At 39.4% G+C, this 19,818-nt stretch overlaps 2 protein-coding genes across 9 annotated transcripts in view; one reads left to right on the top strand and one right to left on the bottom strand.

The window, feature by feature from the left end:
• Nucleotides 1-19,818, top strand: part of NOC3L (NOC3 like DNA replication regulator) — a 51,081-nt gene that overhangs the window by 28,465 nt on the left and 2,798 nt on the right. Inside the window, exons 20-22 of one of the 3 annotated variants that reach the window (XR_008620007.2) lie at nucleotides 644-728; nucleotides 1,057-1,971; nucleotides 12,570-13,525. Coding sequence is in view for 1 of the 3 variants with exons in the window: in XM_003825379.4 (XP_003825427.1) it covers nucleotides 644-728; nucleotides 1,057-1,185 (214 nt within the window). In the remaining 2 variants the exon portion in view is untranslated. Of the gene's footprint in view, nucleotides 1-643; nucleotides 729-1,056; nucleotides 6,990-12,569; nucleotides 13,526-19,818 lie in introns of those variants that run through there. The other 2 variants (XR_608285.3, XM_003825379.4) reach the window with 2 other exon arrangements.
• PLCE1 (phospholipase C epsilon 1) overlaps nucleotides 3,462-19,818 on the bottom strand; it is a 337,648-nt gene continuing 321,291 nt past the window's right edge. For all 6 annotated transcript variants that reach the window (XM_034931124.3, XM_063607826.1, XM_057298956.2 and 3 more), the window contains 5 exons: nucleotides 18,610-18,819; nucleotides 13,293-13,451; nucleotides 10,780-10,998; nucleotides 10,243-10,455; nucleotides 3,462-7,384 (listed from right to left, as the gene is read on the bottom strand). In XM_034931124.3, the coding sequence (XP_034787015.1) occupies nucleotides 10,267-10,455; nucleotides 10,780-10,998; nucleotides 13,293-13,451; nucleotides 18,610-18,819 (777 nt within the window). In that variant the 3' untranslated portion in view covers nucleotides 3,462-7,384; nucleotides 10,243-10,266. The remainder of the gene's footprint in view (nucleotides 7,385-10,242; nucleotides 10,456-10,779; nucleotides 10,999-13,292; nucleotides 13,452-18,609; nucleotides 18,820-19,818) is intronic.

Raw genomic sequence — 19,818 nt, 5'->3', positions numbered from 1 at the left:
GGAAAGATGTTTCCTTTGTGGAGAAGGATGAGGAATGAGCTTATCCCAAAGGCTTAAGAAAGGAGACTCATAGTGGGCTTCTGGAGAGTGGGTATTGGGATGTGAGCCTAATTGCTACCCTCGTAGGCCCTTGCCTATGTGTTTTGGCGAGTGTGAACTAATTCCAAATCATTAAGGATTCATTTACACGCCATGGGTATAGACATGTATTCTGTCCTGAATGGCCTTTCCTTGTTTTTCATCCAGGCCAGTAACTGAAGAGTTGAGCTGTGTTCTAAGTCTGTGGAGAATGACTCCATGCTTCAGTCCTCTGGCTCCCATGACTAAGATATACTTAGTTGCATTATCAGTGGGTTGGGATTTGATCACACTGAACTGGAGTTCTTCAGCTTAGCTTTCTCTCTGGAGTCTATGCCTGTATTGCTAAATGTATACCAAACCTCTCTGAGGTGGATTTAGTTGGATAATGTTGACATTACAATGAGAATTTAGAATTTGTTAAGTGACTGGATTGGTTGGTTAGTTTCAAATCTTATACCTTAATATATGGGTTAAGAATGAATCATTCTCTGAGTATAATCTAATTATTTTTGAGTTACACAGATGTGGTGGTATCTTTACATTTTTTGTGTTTGTGATTTAGATCTGCTACTGAACTTTTTGAGGCATATAGCATGGCAGAAATGACATTCAATCCTCCTGTTGAATCTTCAAACCCCAAAATAAAGGTATGGGATATTTTTCATTTTTTTAAAGGAAGAAATAGAAACCAATGTATCTCAATAACTCTAACTCCAGTTTGCTTAATTATTTTATAGGTAGTTTTTTTTTAATGTTTAGGATTTCATCATAGGATGGATTTCTGAGGTTGAAATTCTATAGAGATGATCATGAAACTGTTTCATTCAATATAGGATATGTCCAAGACCTTACCAAGCATCTGTCATTGTGTTGCATGTGTTGGTGTCAGCTGTTGCCATTTTCAACTTGGTTCACAGGTTGGCTTTAGCTTATAGCATAAGTAACTTCTAACTCATACTTTAAATATTTTCCCAGGGTAAATTTTTACAAGGGGATTCATTTTTGAATGAAGATTTAAATCAGCTAATCAAAAGATACTCCAGTGAAGTTGCTACTGAATCGCCTCTGGATTTCACGAAATATTTGAAAACATCACTACACTAGTAGAGGAATGAAGTCAGTGGACTTTCTTGTATATTTGTGTGTGCAGATGTACATAAAGATGAGTTGTTAACTAGGATCTTTTCTTTTTATACAAGGAAAGCTTCCTAAGAATGTCTAGGAAGAGGAGGAAGAATGACCCTTTGCATGGCACAGGGTTCTGCCCCTATTCTGAATATGTCATTCCATCAAGGAGATCAAAAGCCTTTTTTCCTCCCCAGTATTTGGAAATTACTTTCTTGATGATGCTGCCTTTTAAAAGCTTCACGTACATTATAGTTTTTTAAAAAAATCTTTGGACTGGATCTTACTGAAGTGCAGTTGCTATATTAAAATTAGGGCATAGAGCACAGAAAAATCAAGACCATGAGAAGACATTTTACCATTTAGCTACTTTTTATAACTAAATACTCTTTAAATATTTTTATTTCAATACTGTGGATGGAAATGAGAAGCATTCTAAATTTGAGTTAATATATTTTTATGAAGATATTTGAGAAAAGAAAAAAATAGCTTGTATTCAGGTTCATTGGCTTTTGCTGGATGATCCACCTAAAGAAGTTACCTAATTTGGCCTTTTAAAAAAGGTGTTAGTGTTTATTATAGCTACTTTCAAGGAAAGTTTGAATATGATTCTAGTCTCTGAAGTTCTTCACGTTTTCTGACATTCCCTGGAGGGTGACTGGGGAAGAATTGCTCCAGGGTAGAAGAACCAGGCCCAAGACTTTACCATTCTGTTCTAGAGACAAAGGATACTCAATGAGGAGCTTTTTTCCCCTCTTGGAACAGGTAAAATGCTTTTTCTTATTAATATAATTATAAAACAGTATTTTATGTAACAGCTAGTCCCATATTCTAGGAGTGGCCTAAGAAATGCGTGTTTCAGTGACTAGATTATAAATATTCTCTATTGTGAATAGTTGAATATAACAGCTGTTTTTTTCTGCTTCCTATTCTTGTGATATGATAATTTTTTGAAAAAAGCACAGCAGTCCAACTAAAGAGATCTCTTACTGTTTGAAAGTCATAGCAGCCAGTTATTTTACTCTGGAGCTTAGAGTTCTTTTTTCACATGAAGTAAACGAAAGTAGAAAATTGCTTTACCATTCCAGCAGAGTAAGAGGATATGAGCTTAACAGTGTATGTCAGTCTTTTAGCATATTATATATGATTTTTAAAAGTGGTTCTGAGGTCACATTTTTTAAGGCTTGATTATTTAATGAGAAAGGTATGATTCAGCATATGAATATTTGCTTTTAGTCCACCTTTTAGATATAAAACAAAGTCCAGGAATGTGATAAATATTTGTGTGGATATGTGGATAACCAAAGGGTCTAATCCCCATCAGAGCACAAGTGACCAATACATGTCACAAATTCTTTATTTTCCAAACATATACAAATACATTTATACTTTACTTTGGCAGCAGAAACTATACTTCTGGTGAAAAATCAGCTTAAAATAGAAACTCATCAGCTATTTCACAGCTGTATTATGCCTTTAATTTTCTTGTTATACATATGGAGAATCACAGTGGGACTACAAAATTATACATCTATATTTGAGTATTCTATGTGAATTTGAGGAAATACATTTGTGCATTAACTTACATAAGCTTATATGTAAGCTTATGTTTAAACACACACACACACACACACACACACACACACACACACAGGCACACACATATCCTGAGGCTATATTAAGCTACAGCCTTAATTTGTTTTTTAACTAGACAAATAATGAGCACCTACTGTGTGCTTAGCACTATGCTGGCACTTAAGAGTGGGGTGGGAAATAATGGGTGTAAGACAACCTCAGTCTTCCATGCTGAGTCAAATCATCCACATAACGCTTTTGAAAAATGCGACAGTACCCAATTCAGTGTTAGAATTACTTGTGTCAAAAGTTTAGAGACCTGTGTCATCTGCAATAGGGAAGGTTTCAGAGATCTGTTTGGTGACAGGCTTGTGCATAGTATGTTTTGAATCTAAGAGATGTATAAGAGTAGGTAGGCCAGGTGTGGTGGCTCACGCCTGTAATTCCAGCACTTTGGGAGGCTGAGGCGGGTGGATCACAAGGTCAGGAGTTCGAGACCAGCCTTACCAACATAGTGAAACCCCTGTCTCTACTGAAAATAAAAAAAATTAGACGGACATGGCACACACCTGTAGTCCCAGCTACTTGGGAGGCTGAGGCAGGAGAATCACTTGAACCTGGGAGGTGGAGGTTGTGGTGAGTCGAGATCGTACCACTGCACTCCAGCCTGGGCAACAGAGTGAGACTTTGCCTCAAAAAAAAAAAAAAAAAAAAAAAAGAATAACTTGGTAATCATAGAGACTCAGTATGTGTTTCAAAGGGACTCATTTCAGGTATTCCTATGTCAGAATCCATAGCCATCAGCCAAGGATTGCTTTTAGGAAGCTGCTACATAAGGATGGCAGAGAACACATAAATTATTAACAATGGATCATGGGGAATATTGACCCAAGTCTAGACTCTGTATAAGAGACAATCTCCCTTTTCTCTCTAACTTTTTTGGGGTCCCAGGTATATCTTTTCTGGCCTCACTGCTGATATATAAGCAACTGAAAAGGGGTCAGAGACTTTCACCATGAGAGCACTTTCCCTGCAGGCTGCCAATATAAGATCAAAGACACCAGCCAGGAAAATCCTACTCTTCTTTACTAGCATGGGAGCATAGATGTGGAGTTTTGTGTTTTAGAGTTAATTCAATTTTATTGGGCAAGTAAGCAAGCCCTGATAACTTCCCAGAATTAAGCAAGGCCTGTGAGTCTCTGGGCAGAGGACAGAAGTCTATAGAGATATTGGAAGAGGAGAGAAGAAGGGGACGATGTAGTTAGCAAAAGGTAAATTGATACATATCATAGAGGGCCCACTTTCATTAATGAGCTTCCAGTGTCTCCAGAGGTATTGAGATGGGAGGCATAAAAGCCTCCCATAAAAGAAAGCAAGTTTGATTAAAAACAAGTCACTTGTAACTCAACTTTTGTTGAGTCTAGACTTCATATTGACTCCCAACTGGAGAATTTGTAAATAACTTTTACTTGCTAATGATGACATGAAAAGAAGCTTTACCCTTCAAAGGGCACTTTCTACCCAGATAGGATCATTCCTACAGATTTGGCATCACTGAACAGAGTGACAGAATTCATGCTCCTTTCTCTTCACTTTCAGTGATGCTTCTTAAAATTTTGTAATGACCCCAACTTGCATATTTAGATTCTTGTCCACATCAACTTTAACGAGAAGAGTTTGCTACCCAGATTTCTGGTGGCCTAAAAAGTGTGAAATGGTAATGGGTATAGTCATAGTGGCTATTTAGGATAATTTCTTTCACTTGGCATAATATAGCTGTTTAATTCAGAAAGCTTTAAATAAAACTTAAATATTTTCAGCCAACATCAGATTGTGCTGGCCATTTGTGTATAATAGTAGACTAGACTCTTTACTTTTTTTTTTTTTTTTTGAGATGGAGTCTCACTCTTGTACCCAGGCTGGAGTGCAGTGGCACAGTCTCCACTCACTGCAACCTCTGCGTCTTGAGTTCAGGCAATTCTCTCCTGCCTCAGCCTCCCCAATAGCTGGGATTTACAGGTGCCCACCACCACTAATTTTTGTATTTTTAGTACCCAGCTAATTTTTGTATTTTTAGTAGAGACAGGTTTCACCATGTTGGCCTCGAACTCCAGACCTCAGGTGATCCACCCACCTCAGCCTCCCAGAGTGTTGGGATTACAGGCATGAGCCACTGTGCCCAGCCAACTCTTTACATTTTAAAACAATGTGTTCTTTCTGTAATCCCAAAGACTCAAATACAATGAAGTATGTACTTTCACCTCCAAATGTGATAAACAACTAAGTTGGGATGCAACCTAGGCAGTAGGCTGGATTCTCTCACTTGCTAAACAACCTGGTCTCAACTTCAGTCTCAGATTTATGTTGTAAAATATACACCTGTGTTAAAGGTCAGGGAGGAGGAGTGGGGCAGCGCTTAGAAAGCATCAGAATCAAATGTGATAAACCTAAAGAGACCAGTCTTTTCATCTTGTTACTCTGCACAGTTTTCATTTGGCCTCTAGCCACTTAGACCAGCAACTCAGTTTTCAACACATGGTAGGGCAAACTGTTTGGCATGTTCACTTATAGAGGCTTGATAAAGTGTTTCCGGAATATTTTTAAAATGGAGCAGCATTGTGCATTTGTTAGAATGATTATTTGACTTAAAACTGTACTACTGTATAGATTACATCAAACTGGAATAGCCTGAATTCTGTTGACAAGAAAATGGTAGTTCTAGCCTTAAGGCTTTGACCCAGTAAGAACTTTCAATGACATGAAAGCTGTATGGTGTATTTTTTTTTTTTTTTGAGACGGAGTCTCGCTCTGTCACCAGGCTGGAGCGTGGTGGTGTGATCTTGGCTCACTGCAGCCTCCACCTCCCAGGTTCAAGTGATTCTCCTGCCTCAGCCTCCCGAGTAGCTGGGATTACAGGCACGTGCCACCACACCCAGCTAATTTTTGTACTTTACTATTAGTAGAGATTGGGTTTCACCATGTTGGCCAGGATGGCCTCATTCTCTGTCCTGATCCGCCCATCTTGGCCTCCCAAAGTGCTGGAGTTACAGGCGTGAGCCACTCTGCCCAGCCTGTGTGGTGTATTTTTAACACTTCTGTTTTTAGAATATGCAAGAAACACATGGGGATGGTTTTATTTTTATAATTGGTTAAAAAAGTTTCTCAAAGTGAAGTTTAGGAGTGAGTTTTTGTAATTTGAAGAAAAGTATCTTAAAATTCAAAGATACCAATGGAAAGATAAAAGTTTGGGTTTTAGAGGAATAAATATTTCATTTTTAAAATTCATAATTTGCTTCATACTAAGAATATGAAGAATCCTTTACACTTAATGGTTTTGTACAGCAAAGTTTAAAAATAATTTACATTAAATGGCAAGTATGACTTGGATCAATAGCTCTTCAGTTAATCAGAAATGAAGCAATTTTACTTGAAAGTCTAGCCCATTTCAGATGTTCAGAGCATATATTTTCTTTTTAGAAGTTTGTCTTCAAGTACTGAGAACTAATGCTTCTAATCCATGGCAATATCAAGAGAGCGATGTATAATAAATATATAAGTATAGTGTCAGTACAAACCTTGCAAAATAAATTTACCTTAAACACCAACTCAATCTACTTTTGCTTTAAAAAATTGTTAGGTTTCTTGTTAAGACATTGCAATTCAGTAGATATTAAATTATACATCATTCTAAATTCATTTTGAAAACCAAAAATGAGTAATCTAATCTATGATTAAGCAATAACCTTTTTTAAAGCAACCCTATTAACTGAATAAGCAATAACCTTAAAAAAAAACCAATATTATTTCTATATGTAAAAAATCCTAAAGAGGAGTGCACTGTGGTACACAATACAGGAACTAAATTGAATTTTAATGACTCTTATGTTATAGGACATATTTACACTTGAAATGCCCCAAAGCTTCTAATTCTCGGCCATAAAATGTATGGCTAAACTTCCTTTCCTGTTTTCAGATCTTTGTGCTCCTTGTTCCCAGTTCTCTTCTCTTAGTTGTGTTGGCAAATTAAGGTCCTTGGGCCAAATCTAGCCTGCCACCTGTTTTTGTATGGCCCCTGAACTAAGAATAGTTTTTATGTTTTGTTTTTAAATGGTTGAAAAAAAGTCAAAACAAGAGTATTATTTGTGACATGTGAAAAATATATGAAATTCCAATTTCAGTGTCCATAAATAAAGTTTTATTGGAATACAGCCACGTTCATTCATGTATGTGTTGTCTATGGCTGCTTTTGCACTACAATGGCAGAATTGGGTGGTTGCAACATATTTTATGGCCCCCAGCCCTAAAATATTTACTGTTTGGCCCTTTACAGACAAGCTTGCTGACTCTTGCTCTAAGTCAATTCGTGACGATTTTTCCAACTGCTGACATTTATAAAATGGCAGTCCCCTGGGCTTTATTCATCGGTAAATTGGTTGGTGGCAACTAGCCCTGTGCCATTTTGCTTCCCCTCAGCATGGATCTCACATGTGTGAAGGCTTCAGTTCAGAAATCATCAATTTCCAGTTTAAGTCTGATGAAAATAAGTAAATTATATTTTTTTCCACCATGTTCACTCTTTAACTTCTTGCTGAAAGATCTTCACCTGTAATGTTGTATACAGAGGCTTATTAGTATACTGAAAATGAAGAAACAGAAACACTTACGGTATACCAAGGGTTCAGAGTTTTCCAGCCACAGCTCTAGTGGCTAGGTTTGGGGAAGAGACTGTTTCCTCTGTACTCACAATGTTAGAACATGATGTTTCTAGGAAGTAGAACATCAGGTTATTTCTGCCTTGGAAATATTTCACATTCTTTAGAAAGTTTTTTTTTTTTTAAAAAGATCACATCAAATAAACTGTTCAACTTTAAGAAAAGGTGGAATTCCTTCAGCTAACTACTACTTCAGATAGATGAATATGTTCTTTAAAAATTTGTAGATTATTGAAACTTTAAAAGGGATCATTTTAGAACAAATATGAAATATGTTACCTAAAAAGTGGAAAAAATACTAAACTAACTTCCTTTTTGCTCTCTCTCCCTCTCCTCTGGCTGGACCGCTGCCTCCAAAGTTCAAGCAATTCTCCTGCCTCAGCCTCCTGAGTAGCTGGGACTACAGGAATTTTTATATTTTTTGGTAGAGATGGGGGTTTCACCATGTTGGCCAGGCTGGTCTCGAACTCCTGACCTCAAGAGATCCACACACCTCGGCCTCCCACAGTGCTGGGATTACAGGCATGAGCCACTGCGCCTGGTCCTAAACCCTAAACTTGTTTTCTTATGAGCTCTTCTTTTCTTTTACAAGTGCTCTTTCTTGAAAAGACCATTGTAAAGGAGGTCATAACATGGAATGTCAATTCACATAGATGCACCAATGACTATAAGAGAAGCCTCCCTAGCTTTTGTTTTGAGACGGAGTCTCGCTCTGTCGCTAGGCTGGAGTGCAGTGGCGCAATCTCGGCTCACTGCAACCTCCATCTCCCAGTTCAAGCGATTCTCCTGCCTCAGCCTCCCGAGTAGCTGGGACTACCGGCGCGCACCACCATGCCCAGCTAACTGTTGTATTTTTAGTAGAGACGGGGTGTCACCATGTTGGCCAGGATGGTCTCAATCTCTTGACCTCGTGATCTGTCCGCCTTGGCCCCCCAAAGTGCTGGGATTACAGGCGTGAGCCACTGCGCCTGGCCAAGCCTCCCCAGCTTTAAGCAAAGCTGTGAAGTTAACAGAATGATTCTAAATATCATCTGCTTGCTTAGAAAAAGAAAAAAAAAGTCATGTGAATCCATTGGTCAGAAAAAATAAATATCTACTTGCTACAGGACAATAGAATCTAAAGGCAATCATCTAAATCACTATCACCCTCCCCCAGTCTCCTAAAATATAAGCAATGTTCATTATAGTAGGCATATTATTTTTAAGTCAAATTTCTAATGGAGTTGTATTCTTCTGTACTTAAGAAGTAATCTTGTAGCACATGTTGGGCTCTTTATATGTAGAGAAGTATATGACCAATTTACCAGCTTTAGTGTAATTTCACCTCATTACAGAAGTTATAGAGGTGTGTATAACATCACACCTATGATTTATTTGATACTAACTTCTGGATATGGAAAACAATATTTAAAATTTTGACCACTGCAGAGTGTAATATAGGACATCAGTTATTTTAGGAGTTGCTCTTTAAATGTGGAAACATGGTCTCAATGTATTGGGCCTTCTTTTGGGCTGTTTTAAGTCAAATTTGGCTCTGTGAAGAGGCATCACTGAGTTCTTTAATTGTGAGTTTCTGCAGTTTGGCAGTTTTATATCAGAAGTTCCTCATTGTCATAAAGGCAGATGGTGAAGCTCTGTCACATAAACAGCAATGCTTTCACTGTGCTGTTCATCTTGGGAATTTTAAATCTGTGAACTACCATGGAACAGGTGAAAAGTGGGCTTTAATGAACCCTTAGGTTCATTAGGAAACTAAGCGAAAAGGAGAGACTTACCACTGGTTCCCTCACATGCTTTTATTCAGGTCTCATGTAAATAATTTGCTTTAAGATGATAGAATGAAATTTGTGTGAATATCAAGCAGTAAGCTTACTGCATTTTCAAGATTGAGGCTGTTACGTTATTTTGCTTTCTTTTTAACCACATCCCAGATGCCAGATTTTTATTTTTTTAATTGAGGCAGAAGGAGATGAGGTTGTTGAAGCTACATCAAACCTAAATTAGAACAGCAATAAAACGAGAAATCCAAAAGAATAAAAGCTGAATGATCCATAGAGCCCTTGAAGAATGTTTCTGTCAGCTATTAATACTGAAGACAGTTGTCTGATGAAATAAGGCTATCAGAGTACTTTGGGCAAGTTGATTGACTTCTTGGGACCTTTGCTTATTTATCTACAAAATAAGGGGTCTAAAATTACAAAAGCTCAAGTTACATATATATATATATTTTTTCTTTTTTTTCTTTTTTTTTTTTTTTTTGAGATGGAGTTTCACTCCCATTGCCCAGGGCTGGAGTGCAATGGTGTGATCTCAGCTCACTGCAACCTCTGCCTTCCAAGTTCAAGTGATTCTCCTGCCTCAGCCTCCAGAGTAGCTGGGATTATAGGCATGCACCACCACGCCCAGCTAATTGTATTTTTAGTAGAGATGGGGTTTCTCCATGTTGGTCAGGCTGGTCTCGAACTGACCTCAGGTGATCTGCCTGCCTTGGCCTCCCAAAGTGCTGGGATTACAGGCATGCGCCACCACGCCCGGCCTCTTTCCCTTTTTCTTTATAGGCAGTGTTCAATAGCATATCATGTTACACATATCTTCAGAGCCCTTTTCCTGTTTTAAGGTCCCATTCCTACCTGCCTTCAAGGGACATCCTCTTGTTGGAAAAGATAAAAGACATTGTACTAATTATGCCTTCCTTACAAAGTAGTTTAAGTTAAGCCCTGTTCCAGGATGGTGCAATGACTTACTATACCTGGGTTAAACATGCTGCCCTTAGTCACTGTCGGTAATCCATTGTGTCACTGGAGGACAAGCCACCCACAGGTTTCTCCTCCTTGGTTTGGATACTTTCTGAGGTCAAGAGCTGAGAAGGTGATGTAAGTCCTCGGGGCTGTTTAGTTGACTTGGTGAGCTTCTTGAGTTCACTTGCGAAAGAAATGCCTTTCTTTTTATCTTCTCGAGATGCCTGTGGGAACAAAGAACCTTCCATTGGTGTTAGGTTAAACTCAGGTTCCTCTGTCACATGACACTATTTCAGAAGAGCGCTTTCCTCTTCTCTCTAGAGCTTTGGAGAGAGTAGGGCTGAGGAACTCCCCTCTAGGACTGCTTAACCGCAAGCTCGGCCACATGTTTTTTCACACAGTGAAAACAAAGCCAAACAATTTTCTCCTAACTCCATTCCTTGACTCAGGAACTTTCTCCTAAATTTCACCAGCTTCCAGATCTGGCTACAGTGTAATTATGGGTATCAGATAACTTATGAACAGAGCAAAATAACTTTAAACTTTACCTGCACCTGCTCCTTTAGCTTAAGGATGAATTTTCCTGCACCTTTCCACTTGCTTTGGGCTTGAAACACACACTCCTGATCCAGAAGGACCCGCTGAGAGGACTTTGGTGTGGTGGTCTTCTTGTTGGTAGTGTCTTTCACCACCTCTTCCAAAAGCACATAGTCGCTTGGATTGGGGTTGCTCAGGATGCTGTAGGAATATTTGGCTTTGCATAAGGTCTGAAAGGTAAGTTATGATCAACTGAATAAAGACACAGAATCTCCAACATTTGCATTCATTCTATATGAAACTTTAAGGTGGAAAAATGGCCCAGACTAGAGATGAAGGGGATCTTCCAGATCATTTCATCCAACTCATTTTGCAGTTGTATAGTTGTAGCTTGTAATGTAATTTCCCACGTTACCTCATTTAGCTTTGCAACAGTCTATGAATTAGGTGTTATTATCCCGAATTTCAGACGAGGAAGCTTATACTTAAGACAGGTTAAGTAGATTCCAGGATATATACAGCTATAGTAGTAACAATAAAGGTCTGAACCAGATTTTCTGCATGTACCAACGCTCACAGACATGAAAGTCAGCCAGTGAGGAATAGAATCTTGCTCTTCAGGAGCCTCTCTGTCCCACTGGGCTATCTCTATCACAGAGTCTTGGATGTTGAAAGAATTTTAGAAGTCAACTGATCTCTCTTTTCATTTAATATAAGAATGTCTTTCATTGATGCATTTGTTAATTCATTAAATGTTTAGTGAGGGCCAATTATGTCCCAGATACTGTGCTGTACTTTTAGGGGAGACAAAGATAAGTTAAAGAAATGTAAGTCTGGGCCCTTTGGAATTCAAAGTCAGTTGAATAAGATGGCTAATATTAACCAAGTTATCATACAGCAAGAACAGCAAGTAACCCTTAAGTAATGTTTACCATTTGCTAGGCATTGTATTAAACATCTTACATATACTTAACCTTCAAGGAAAGTACTATCATACTATCTGCATATTGTCTATGTGGTGATCTATGTGGTGACTTACCATGTAGTGTTTTGCTGGAGCCAACGGGAATAGTCTGGTGAAATCAGATATGGTAGGGGCATTTACACAAAAGAAATAAATAAGGGCTTTTATTTTTCTTTTACAAAGAGCTGGTTTACCAGCACACTACTATAACTAAGGCACAGATCTGAGCTCTTACTCTAGGTCTCAGAAGTAGAGCTGGGATTTGAATCTAACACAGCTTGATCTAGGGTCTGTGCTCTTAATCGTTGTGTTGTATGTCTATTCATCAAATAGGTGTTTGATGAATGGCCTACCCTAACAAGGCTATGAAGGAAGCAAACTTCTCTGAAACCATGTAAACTCTCAGAGAAGCATGATTTAGAGGAGGGGAGAGGATCAGAGTAGGCCTCCTATACTTGTCCTCTGTAGGATCCTTGAGAGATGGTCAGTACCTACTGGCTTAGGTATTTCTGGGACCATGACATTGTCACTGCAGAGTCACTTCCTAAATCCATTATTATCAGTGCTTTATAGAGATCCAAACTCACTGTAGATACTAAGTGTCTGTTGAAGGAATGAATTAATATTTCCAAGATTTTAAACTTTTTAAATTTGTTTTTGTTTGAGACAGGGTCTGGCTGTGTTGCCCAGGCTGGAGTAAAGTGGCACGATTTTGGCTCATTGCAACCTCTGCCTCTCAGGCTCAAGCGATCCTCCTACCTCAGCCTCCTGAGTAGCAGGGACTACAGGTGCATGCTACCATGCCTGGCTAATTTTTGTACTTTTTTTTTTTTTTAGACAAAGTCTCACTCTTGTTGCCCAGGCTGAAGCACAATGGCATGATCTCGGCTCACTGCAACCTCTGCCTCCCAGGTTCAAGTGATTCTCCTGCCTCAGCCTCCCAAGTAGCTGGGATTACAGGTGCCTGCCACCACGCCCAGCTAATTTTTGTATTTTTAGTAGAGATGGGGTTTCACCATGTTGGCCAGGCTGGTCTCGAACTCCTGACCTCAGGCGATCCACCCGCCTTGGCCCCACAAAGTGTTGGGATTACAGGCGTGAGCCACCGTGCCCAGCAATTTTTGTACTTTTTGTAAAGACAGGGTTTTGCCATGTCAGCCATGCTGGTCTCAAACTCATGAGCTCAAGTGATCTGCCCACCTCAGCCTCCCAAACTGCTGGGATTACAGGTGAGAGCCACTGGGTCGGTTGTTTTTTTTTTCAATTAGAGACAGGGCCTCACTCTGTCATCCAGGCTGCAGTGCAGTGGCCAGTCATAGCTCACTGCAGCCTCCAACTCCTGTGCTCAAGTAATCCTCCTGCCTCAGCCTCCTAAAACTGGGATTACAGGCATGAGCCACCATGTGAGGCAGTTTCCCAGCCTTAAGAGGCACACACTCCCCTTTGAGGTCCCTGTTGTTCAGGAACTTCACTCATAAAATGAGCCATCAGTGCACAGACATTTGTTCCAATAATTTATGCTGAGGGAAGGACTGAGGTGAGGAAGGGAGAGGCTTTTACCTGCTGAATGACATCCTGTGCAGTGCTGACGCGGGGTGCTTTGATGACTGTTCGAGGTTGCTCTGGAGAAACATCATGCACTTGGACAAAGAAACTCTCCTCCTCTGAGCTCAAGATCACCTCTTTGTCATCTTGAACAATGTTTTTCTCTTCTAGGTTCTATGTTTAAAAAGAAAAAAATGTGAGTAAATAATAGGTTTATGCAGAATAAAGAAAGACAAATCTAGCAAAAATCTGAGCTTGTATCTTGGTGATGTAGAAACTTCTTAGCTTAATATCTCACATACTATGTTATTATTTCATAAACTGTTCTAAAAGGATATACCTGTCTCCTGAGAGGAAGAAACTACTATGCTTCTGATGATGTTGACAGATCCATAACAAGCCAATTTATCTGCTCCTATTAGCTGTGGATTTTTTTTTTTTTTTCCTGAGATGGAGTCTTGCTCTGTTGCCCAGGCTGGAGTGCAGTGGCATGATCTTGGCTCACTGCAGCCTCCACCTCCTGGGTTCAAGCAATTCTCCTGCCTCAGCCTCCTGACTAGCTGGGATTACAGATGTGTGCCACCATGCCTAATTTTTGTATTTTTAATAGAGACAGGGTTTCGCCATGCTGGCCAGGCTGGTCTTGAACTCGTGACCTTGTGATCCACCTGCATCAGCCTCCCAAAGTACCAGGATTACAGGTGTGAGCCACTGTGCCCCGCCTAGCTGTGGATTTTGAGAGTCCAAGTTGACTGTAGGTAAATTTGTAGAAAGACAATATACCATTTTGCCAATTAGCAAAAGCCAAATAAGAACACAGTAAATTGTATTTAAAAGAAAGCTCACCCATTTCCACAGACGTTGAGCATTTAAGAAATGCTAGACATCTGAAATGTAAACCATGAAATTGACAGGTTGGGTGAACAAAACTGCAGTGACAAGGCTGAATGAATGGCTGGAGGTAAGCCACATTGGAACAAATTTTGACAAAATTCACAGTAATTATGAGAATTAGATTAATTGGCTTTTTGGTGGATTATGTATCTATCTACAGATATATGTATCTTATTAAAAATTTTCAAACAGTACAGAAGCATATCAATAAGAAAAACCAAACTTTTCCCATTCTCATCTTTTTTCCTTCTCCCACCCTATTCTCCACAAAATACCCCACTGTCATTAGGTAATACATCCTTTTAAACATTTGCTGTGGATGTTCAAATGTATTTTTGTGTATGTGACTATGTAAAGCAACACCCTTGAATTAGGTGAATTTAGATATAATGTGATTGTCAAGCAGCTGCTGCTCTTTGTCCACCACATTTTCAAATGAGGATAGCTTCACTTTTGCAAGAGGGAGACTTAGTAAAAGGGGAGGGAGAGGTAAAGTAAGTAAACAGTAGTCAACCTCATCTCAGCAAGTGAGGTCTTGGCAGGAAAACCCCCTTATCCCCAGAATTCTAGCCTCATCTCTCCAGACCAGGCTACTGAAATGGGTGCTAACTAACCAGAAGAATCCATGAGTTGCTGTCGCTATCTTGGAAGTTCCAACTAGAATTGTACCCATTGATTAAAGTCAGAATAGATAACTGCCACCAGGTGGCGCCAAAACTGCAACCAGGGCCAGAAAGGACTGGCTTCTGAAGCTTGCCCCAATCATTTAATTAACTTTGCAATCATGGCCTTATAATTACATGATTTTTTGTTAAATAAATAAAGATATATAATCTATTTTAACTTTTTTCAATGAGTGAAAAAATCCATTTTATTTTTTTCCAATGAATGAATACTCCATTATATAATGGAAGAGGGGGAAGAGATGAGCTATTGTCTCTTTTTACATAAAATGAGATTGTATCCTATGTATACTGTTTTACAACTTGCTTAATAATATGTCATTGCATTGATCATCATATATTTAATCAGTCAGAGTAAGATTGAGAGGTAATTCACATGACATAATTTATAATCTTTGTCCCCCAAACCAGGAGGCAAGAAATCAGAAAACCAAAAAGTTGCCACATAAAATGTCCCAACAACGATGCATTAAGCTTTACTTTTAAGAGAGCACCTTTAGGAGGCTGAGGCAGGAGAGTGGTGTGAACCTGGGAGGCGGAGTTTGCAGTGAGCTGAGATCGCGCCACTGCACTCCAGCCTGGGCAATAGAGCGAGACTCCGTCTCAAAAAAAAAAAAAAAAAAAAAAAGCACCTTTGACCTTTGAGCCTCCCTCAGAGCTTATTTTAAGGTATTTCCAGCCACATTAGTTCGAAGCCACAGGTTATGAACAAAATAAAAATAGCCCTCACTTATATCCCTTTTTACTAAGCATTGTTGTACACCTTGTCTGTCTACATGTTTGACATGAGTCTCATGATCATTTCTTTGAGTCAAGTAGGTTAGTTTGTATATAGATTTTACAGATTAGGGCAGTGAGGTTTACAGAAGTTAGGTGGTCTGTTCATTGTGACAATCCTGGTTTACCCAATTTCAAATCCAGTAACAGAAGAGGACACTGACCACAGGAAGATGTGGAATCTGACAGCTTGAAAGCCCAGGAGACAAGAAAATTATAAAAGGCAGGCAGGAGAGATCAGAGGTCACAGATAGCAACTGAAGAATTTTCATATATGGGCAAACTGCTTATATGTCTTATTAGTTCCATGGGATAAAATAAATGGAAATACTTATAGCCCAAATCTGTCTCCTCTAGTAGTGCCCTCTTACATTCAGTAATTACTGAATTCATTTATTCAATCAGCAAATATTATTTGGGTATCACTATGCACCAGGTAAACCTAGGTACACTAAATTTATTTATCTTTTGAGATATAATATTTCAGTCATTTCAAAAATTTCCTAATAAAGGCATATAAAGGAGAACTTGCCATATTTTACTCATCAGAAAAATCTTGTTAGCCTTCCCTTCTGACTTATGCCCCTTTTTCTTCAAAATGCCTTCCTTTGCCAGCCTTTTGGAAGCATATTCCTGAGGTCCCTACTGCCTGTTGTCATATACTTTTTTTTTTTTTTTTTTTTTAAAGATGAAGTCTTGCTCTGTCACCCAGGCTGGAACACAGTGGTGTAATCTTGGCTCACTGCAACCTCTGCCTCCTGGGTTCAAGTGATTCTCCTGCCTCAGCTTCCTGAGTAGCTGGGACTACAGGTGCCTGCTACCACGCCCTGCTAATTTTTGTATTTTTAGTAGAGATGGGGTTTTGCCATGTTGGCCAGGCTGGTCTCAAACTCCTGAGCCTGCCTTGGCTTCCCAAAGTGCTGGGATTACAGGTGTGAGCCACTGTGCCCAGCTTGTTGTGGTATACATTTAAATTGCATTTGGGTGTCCCTCACCTCCCCAGCTCCTCTGAGCATAAAATGAAGCTTCCTGTGACACTCAGCAGCCAGCCTGTCTTCCCTCTAGCCTACCCACTGCCTCCTGCTCCTCCCAAGGTGCTGAGTGTGGGTGATCCACAAGGATGGACACAATTTCAGCTTGGGTAGCACAGGATGGTGGAAAGAACACTGACCTGGAAGCCATAGACTTGAGTTCTTTCTGCTTCTAACCCTGTCATGATTTCACCTCTCTGAATCTATTTCCTTAAGTGTAAAATGGTTTCCATTATATCATTCAACATAGTGTTTGAGGGCTTTCAACGCTGTAAATCATACGCAAGTATGAGGTTTAAAAATTTACTGATTCTCTGACATCGCTTAGAGGATACATACTTTTTACATGTAGCAAATTAATAAGGCAAGACAATTTAGGAACAGGAAAAAAATTTAGACATTAAAGATGGCTTCAAAAGTACAGCTAAGCCCTCTGATATTTTATCATAAAGTGATTATTATTAGGGTTACCTGGTCTCTGTCTTAGCAATTAGTGTGTCTTAATAGGGAGAGAAGGCTGGGGAGACAATTACATTTTTTTGCTTAAATTAAATGTCCTTTCATTGTCTCAGGCAAGGTCAGGGAAAGAAGGCAGTGGCTCTTGGCTCTAGAGTTGATGCTAGAGCTCTGTAGAGGCTTTAGGTCACATTCACTCACTGTGACTAGAAAGTGAAAACACACAATGGTTAAAATTGGCTATTATCTTCACTGTGCCCTAGCAAGCATGGGCCTGAGGGACCTTCTATCAGGCAAGCACTATTACATGCCCCAAAGGAGCAGATCATGTGCCCAGAACAGGGCTTGGTACATATTAGGTGCTCAATATTTATGTAATCAAATTGCTGAATAGACTCAACTGCTTGACTATCAACATGTCATGAGGCATGACTGTCTATGCTAGAGAAATGACCTTATATGTCATTCTTAAGTTAGTAGGGTTTTCTCAGTTAATTCAGGGAAAAAAAAGTGCTTCATCAATTAAGTCAAACAGGAGCCAATCAGTTTGGAGTCAACATGGCAGTTGTTGCATCCTTTCCTTCCCAGGAATGATCATGGGAATCTTAGCACACGTAATATAAATTATTACTAATTCTGACTCAGGCCAAGAGATTATTCTTACTTTGTATGAAGTTCTGGAATATTTTCAAAGAAATATTATTATTTTACTTGTAAGCATGGAAGCTTCTATTAGCTAAAACTTCTATTAGCTAAAACTGGAAGTCAGTCATCCCCAGAATAGAAAATACCTGCAGGTTTTGCATTATACAGTAATGTGACACTCACAACGATGTCTTTTCACACATACAAATAAAATACTGGACCCATAGCTGATGACACGCATAAGGAATCTTTGCTTCCTTTATCTTATAAGGGATGTTTTTATTTATTTTTAAAATGGAATAGTTTATTTGCGTGAGAAAACATATTTCCTTGTCTTTTTTTTTTTTTGAGACAGAGTCTTGTTCTGTTGCCCAGGCCAGAGCGCAATGGCACGATCTCAGCTCTCTGCAACCTCTGCCTCCTGGGTTCAAGTAATTCTCCTGACTCAGCCTCCCTCATGAGTAGCTGGGATTACAGGCGCCTGCCACCACGCCTGGCTGATTTTTGTATTTTTAGTAGAGATGGGGTTTCGCCATGTTGGCCAGGCTGGTCTTGAACTCCTGACCTCAAGTGATCCGCCCACCTCGGCCTCCCAAAATGCTGAGATTACAGGCGTGAGCCACCGCGCCCGGCCTAAGGGATGTTTTTTAGATTGAATTTCTGTACCTTAGAGATAATATTCTGATTATGTGCAGAAGAATAAAACTGTTCATCCACATTTACTTAAGAAGAATATAAACCAAGTTGCAATTACAAGAAATTCTGAATTTTAGGGAGGTTGTGAGTGGTAAATGGCTAATCACATAATGAGTCGTTACTGTGTAGGCTGCACCCAAACACACTTACTTCCTGCTGGGTTTTTAAGACAATCCTGCCCACGTATCCCTCTTCTGGAAACCAGCTGCTTAAAATTTGCATGATCTCCTCTTCTGGACCAATGGCTCTCTGGAATGGTTGTTTCCTACATTCATTCTTTTCTTTAGATATAAAATATTTTTCTTCCATCAAAAAATAGTCTGTGGTAACAGGTTTGATGTCTTGTTCATTTGTCAGAATCTAAAGAAAAAGTGAAGGCAAACTGAGGAGTGAGGCAAAAACTTAAATCAACTTTCATGGTGTTCAGATAGGTTTGCTATGCAATTTATAAGTGAAATTTACTCTAGAGTATTGCATAATTCTTTTTGGAAGATCTAAGAATTCTCTTATGTTCAGAATGGATTGTTTATGTTCACTCCGGGCAACGGCACAACTTATTCATAATCCCCAGACAGCATAACTATTTTTTCCCACTGTTGGAATGAGAGCTCCTAGTGAATTAAAAATTTTAGGTTTCTCATTCCATGAAATTAGCCCTTTGTAATCTTGCAACACAGGACTGAGGGCAAATAACCTAGTTTAGTATTTACTAAGATAATCTCTTTTTCTCACATTGGAAATACTCGGTCATCTTCTCATGGAAGGTTTGTAGGGCTAGGTTCTCATGTGGTCTAAGTTCCTGGGAATTCTTCTTTAAATAAACTTCTGACAGTGTGCTTAAAGGGCTTGTTTTCTTTGTTGGCTGCTGACCCTGTGCAGTCAAACAGGGCAGCTGAGACAAAGCCCTGGAACCAGACAGACCTGAGTCTGAGGTCTGCCTTTAATACTTGTTGGCTACGAATTATTGGGTAAGATACTTAATCCCTTGGAGACTGTTTTCCGATCTACACAATGGAAATAGTAATAGTAGCAATCTTAACTTTGTTTTATGGTTGAAGCATAAATCATAACATGGGTACATTAGATGAACTCAATAAAGATGAGCCATTATAGTTACTTTTTTTTTTTTTTTTTTGAGACAGAGTCTCCCTCTGTCGCCCAGGCTGGAGTGCAGTGGCGTGATCTCGGCTCACTGCAACCTCCACCTTCCCAGGCTCAAGTGATTCTCGTGCCTCAGTCTCCCGAGTAGCTGGGATTATAGGCGTGCACCACCATGCCTGGCTAATCTTTGTATTTTTAGTGGAGACAGGGTTTCACCATGTTGGCCAGGCTGGTCTCAAATTCCTGACCTCAAGTGAT

Source organism: Pan paniscus, chromosome 8, assembly GCF_029289425.2.
Source record: "Pan paniscus chromosome 8, NHGRI_mPanPan1-v2.0_pri, whole genome shotgun sequence".
NCBI classification, from domain to species: domain Eukaryota; kingdom Metazoa; phylum Chordata; class Mammalia; order Primates; family Hominidae; genus Pan; species Pan paniscus.
Note: the sequence above shows the minus strand (reverse complement) of the source record. Positions and strands in the feature narration are given on the sequence as shown.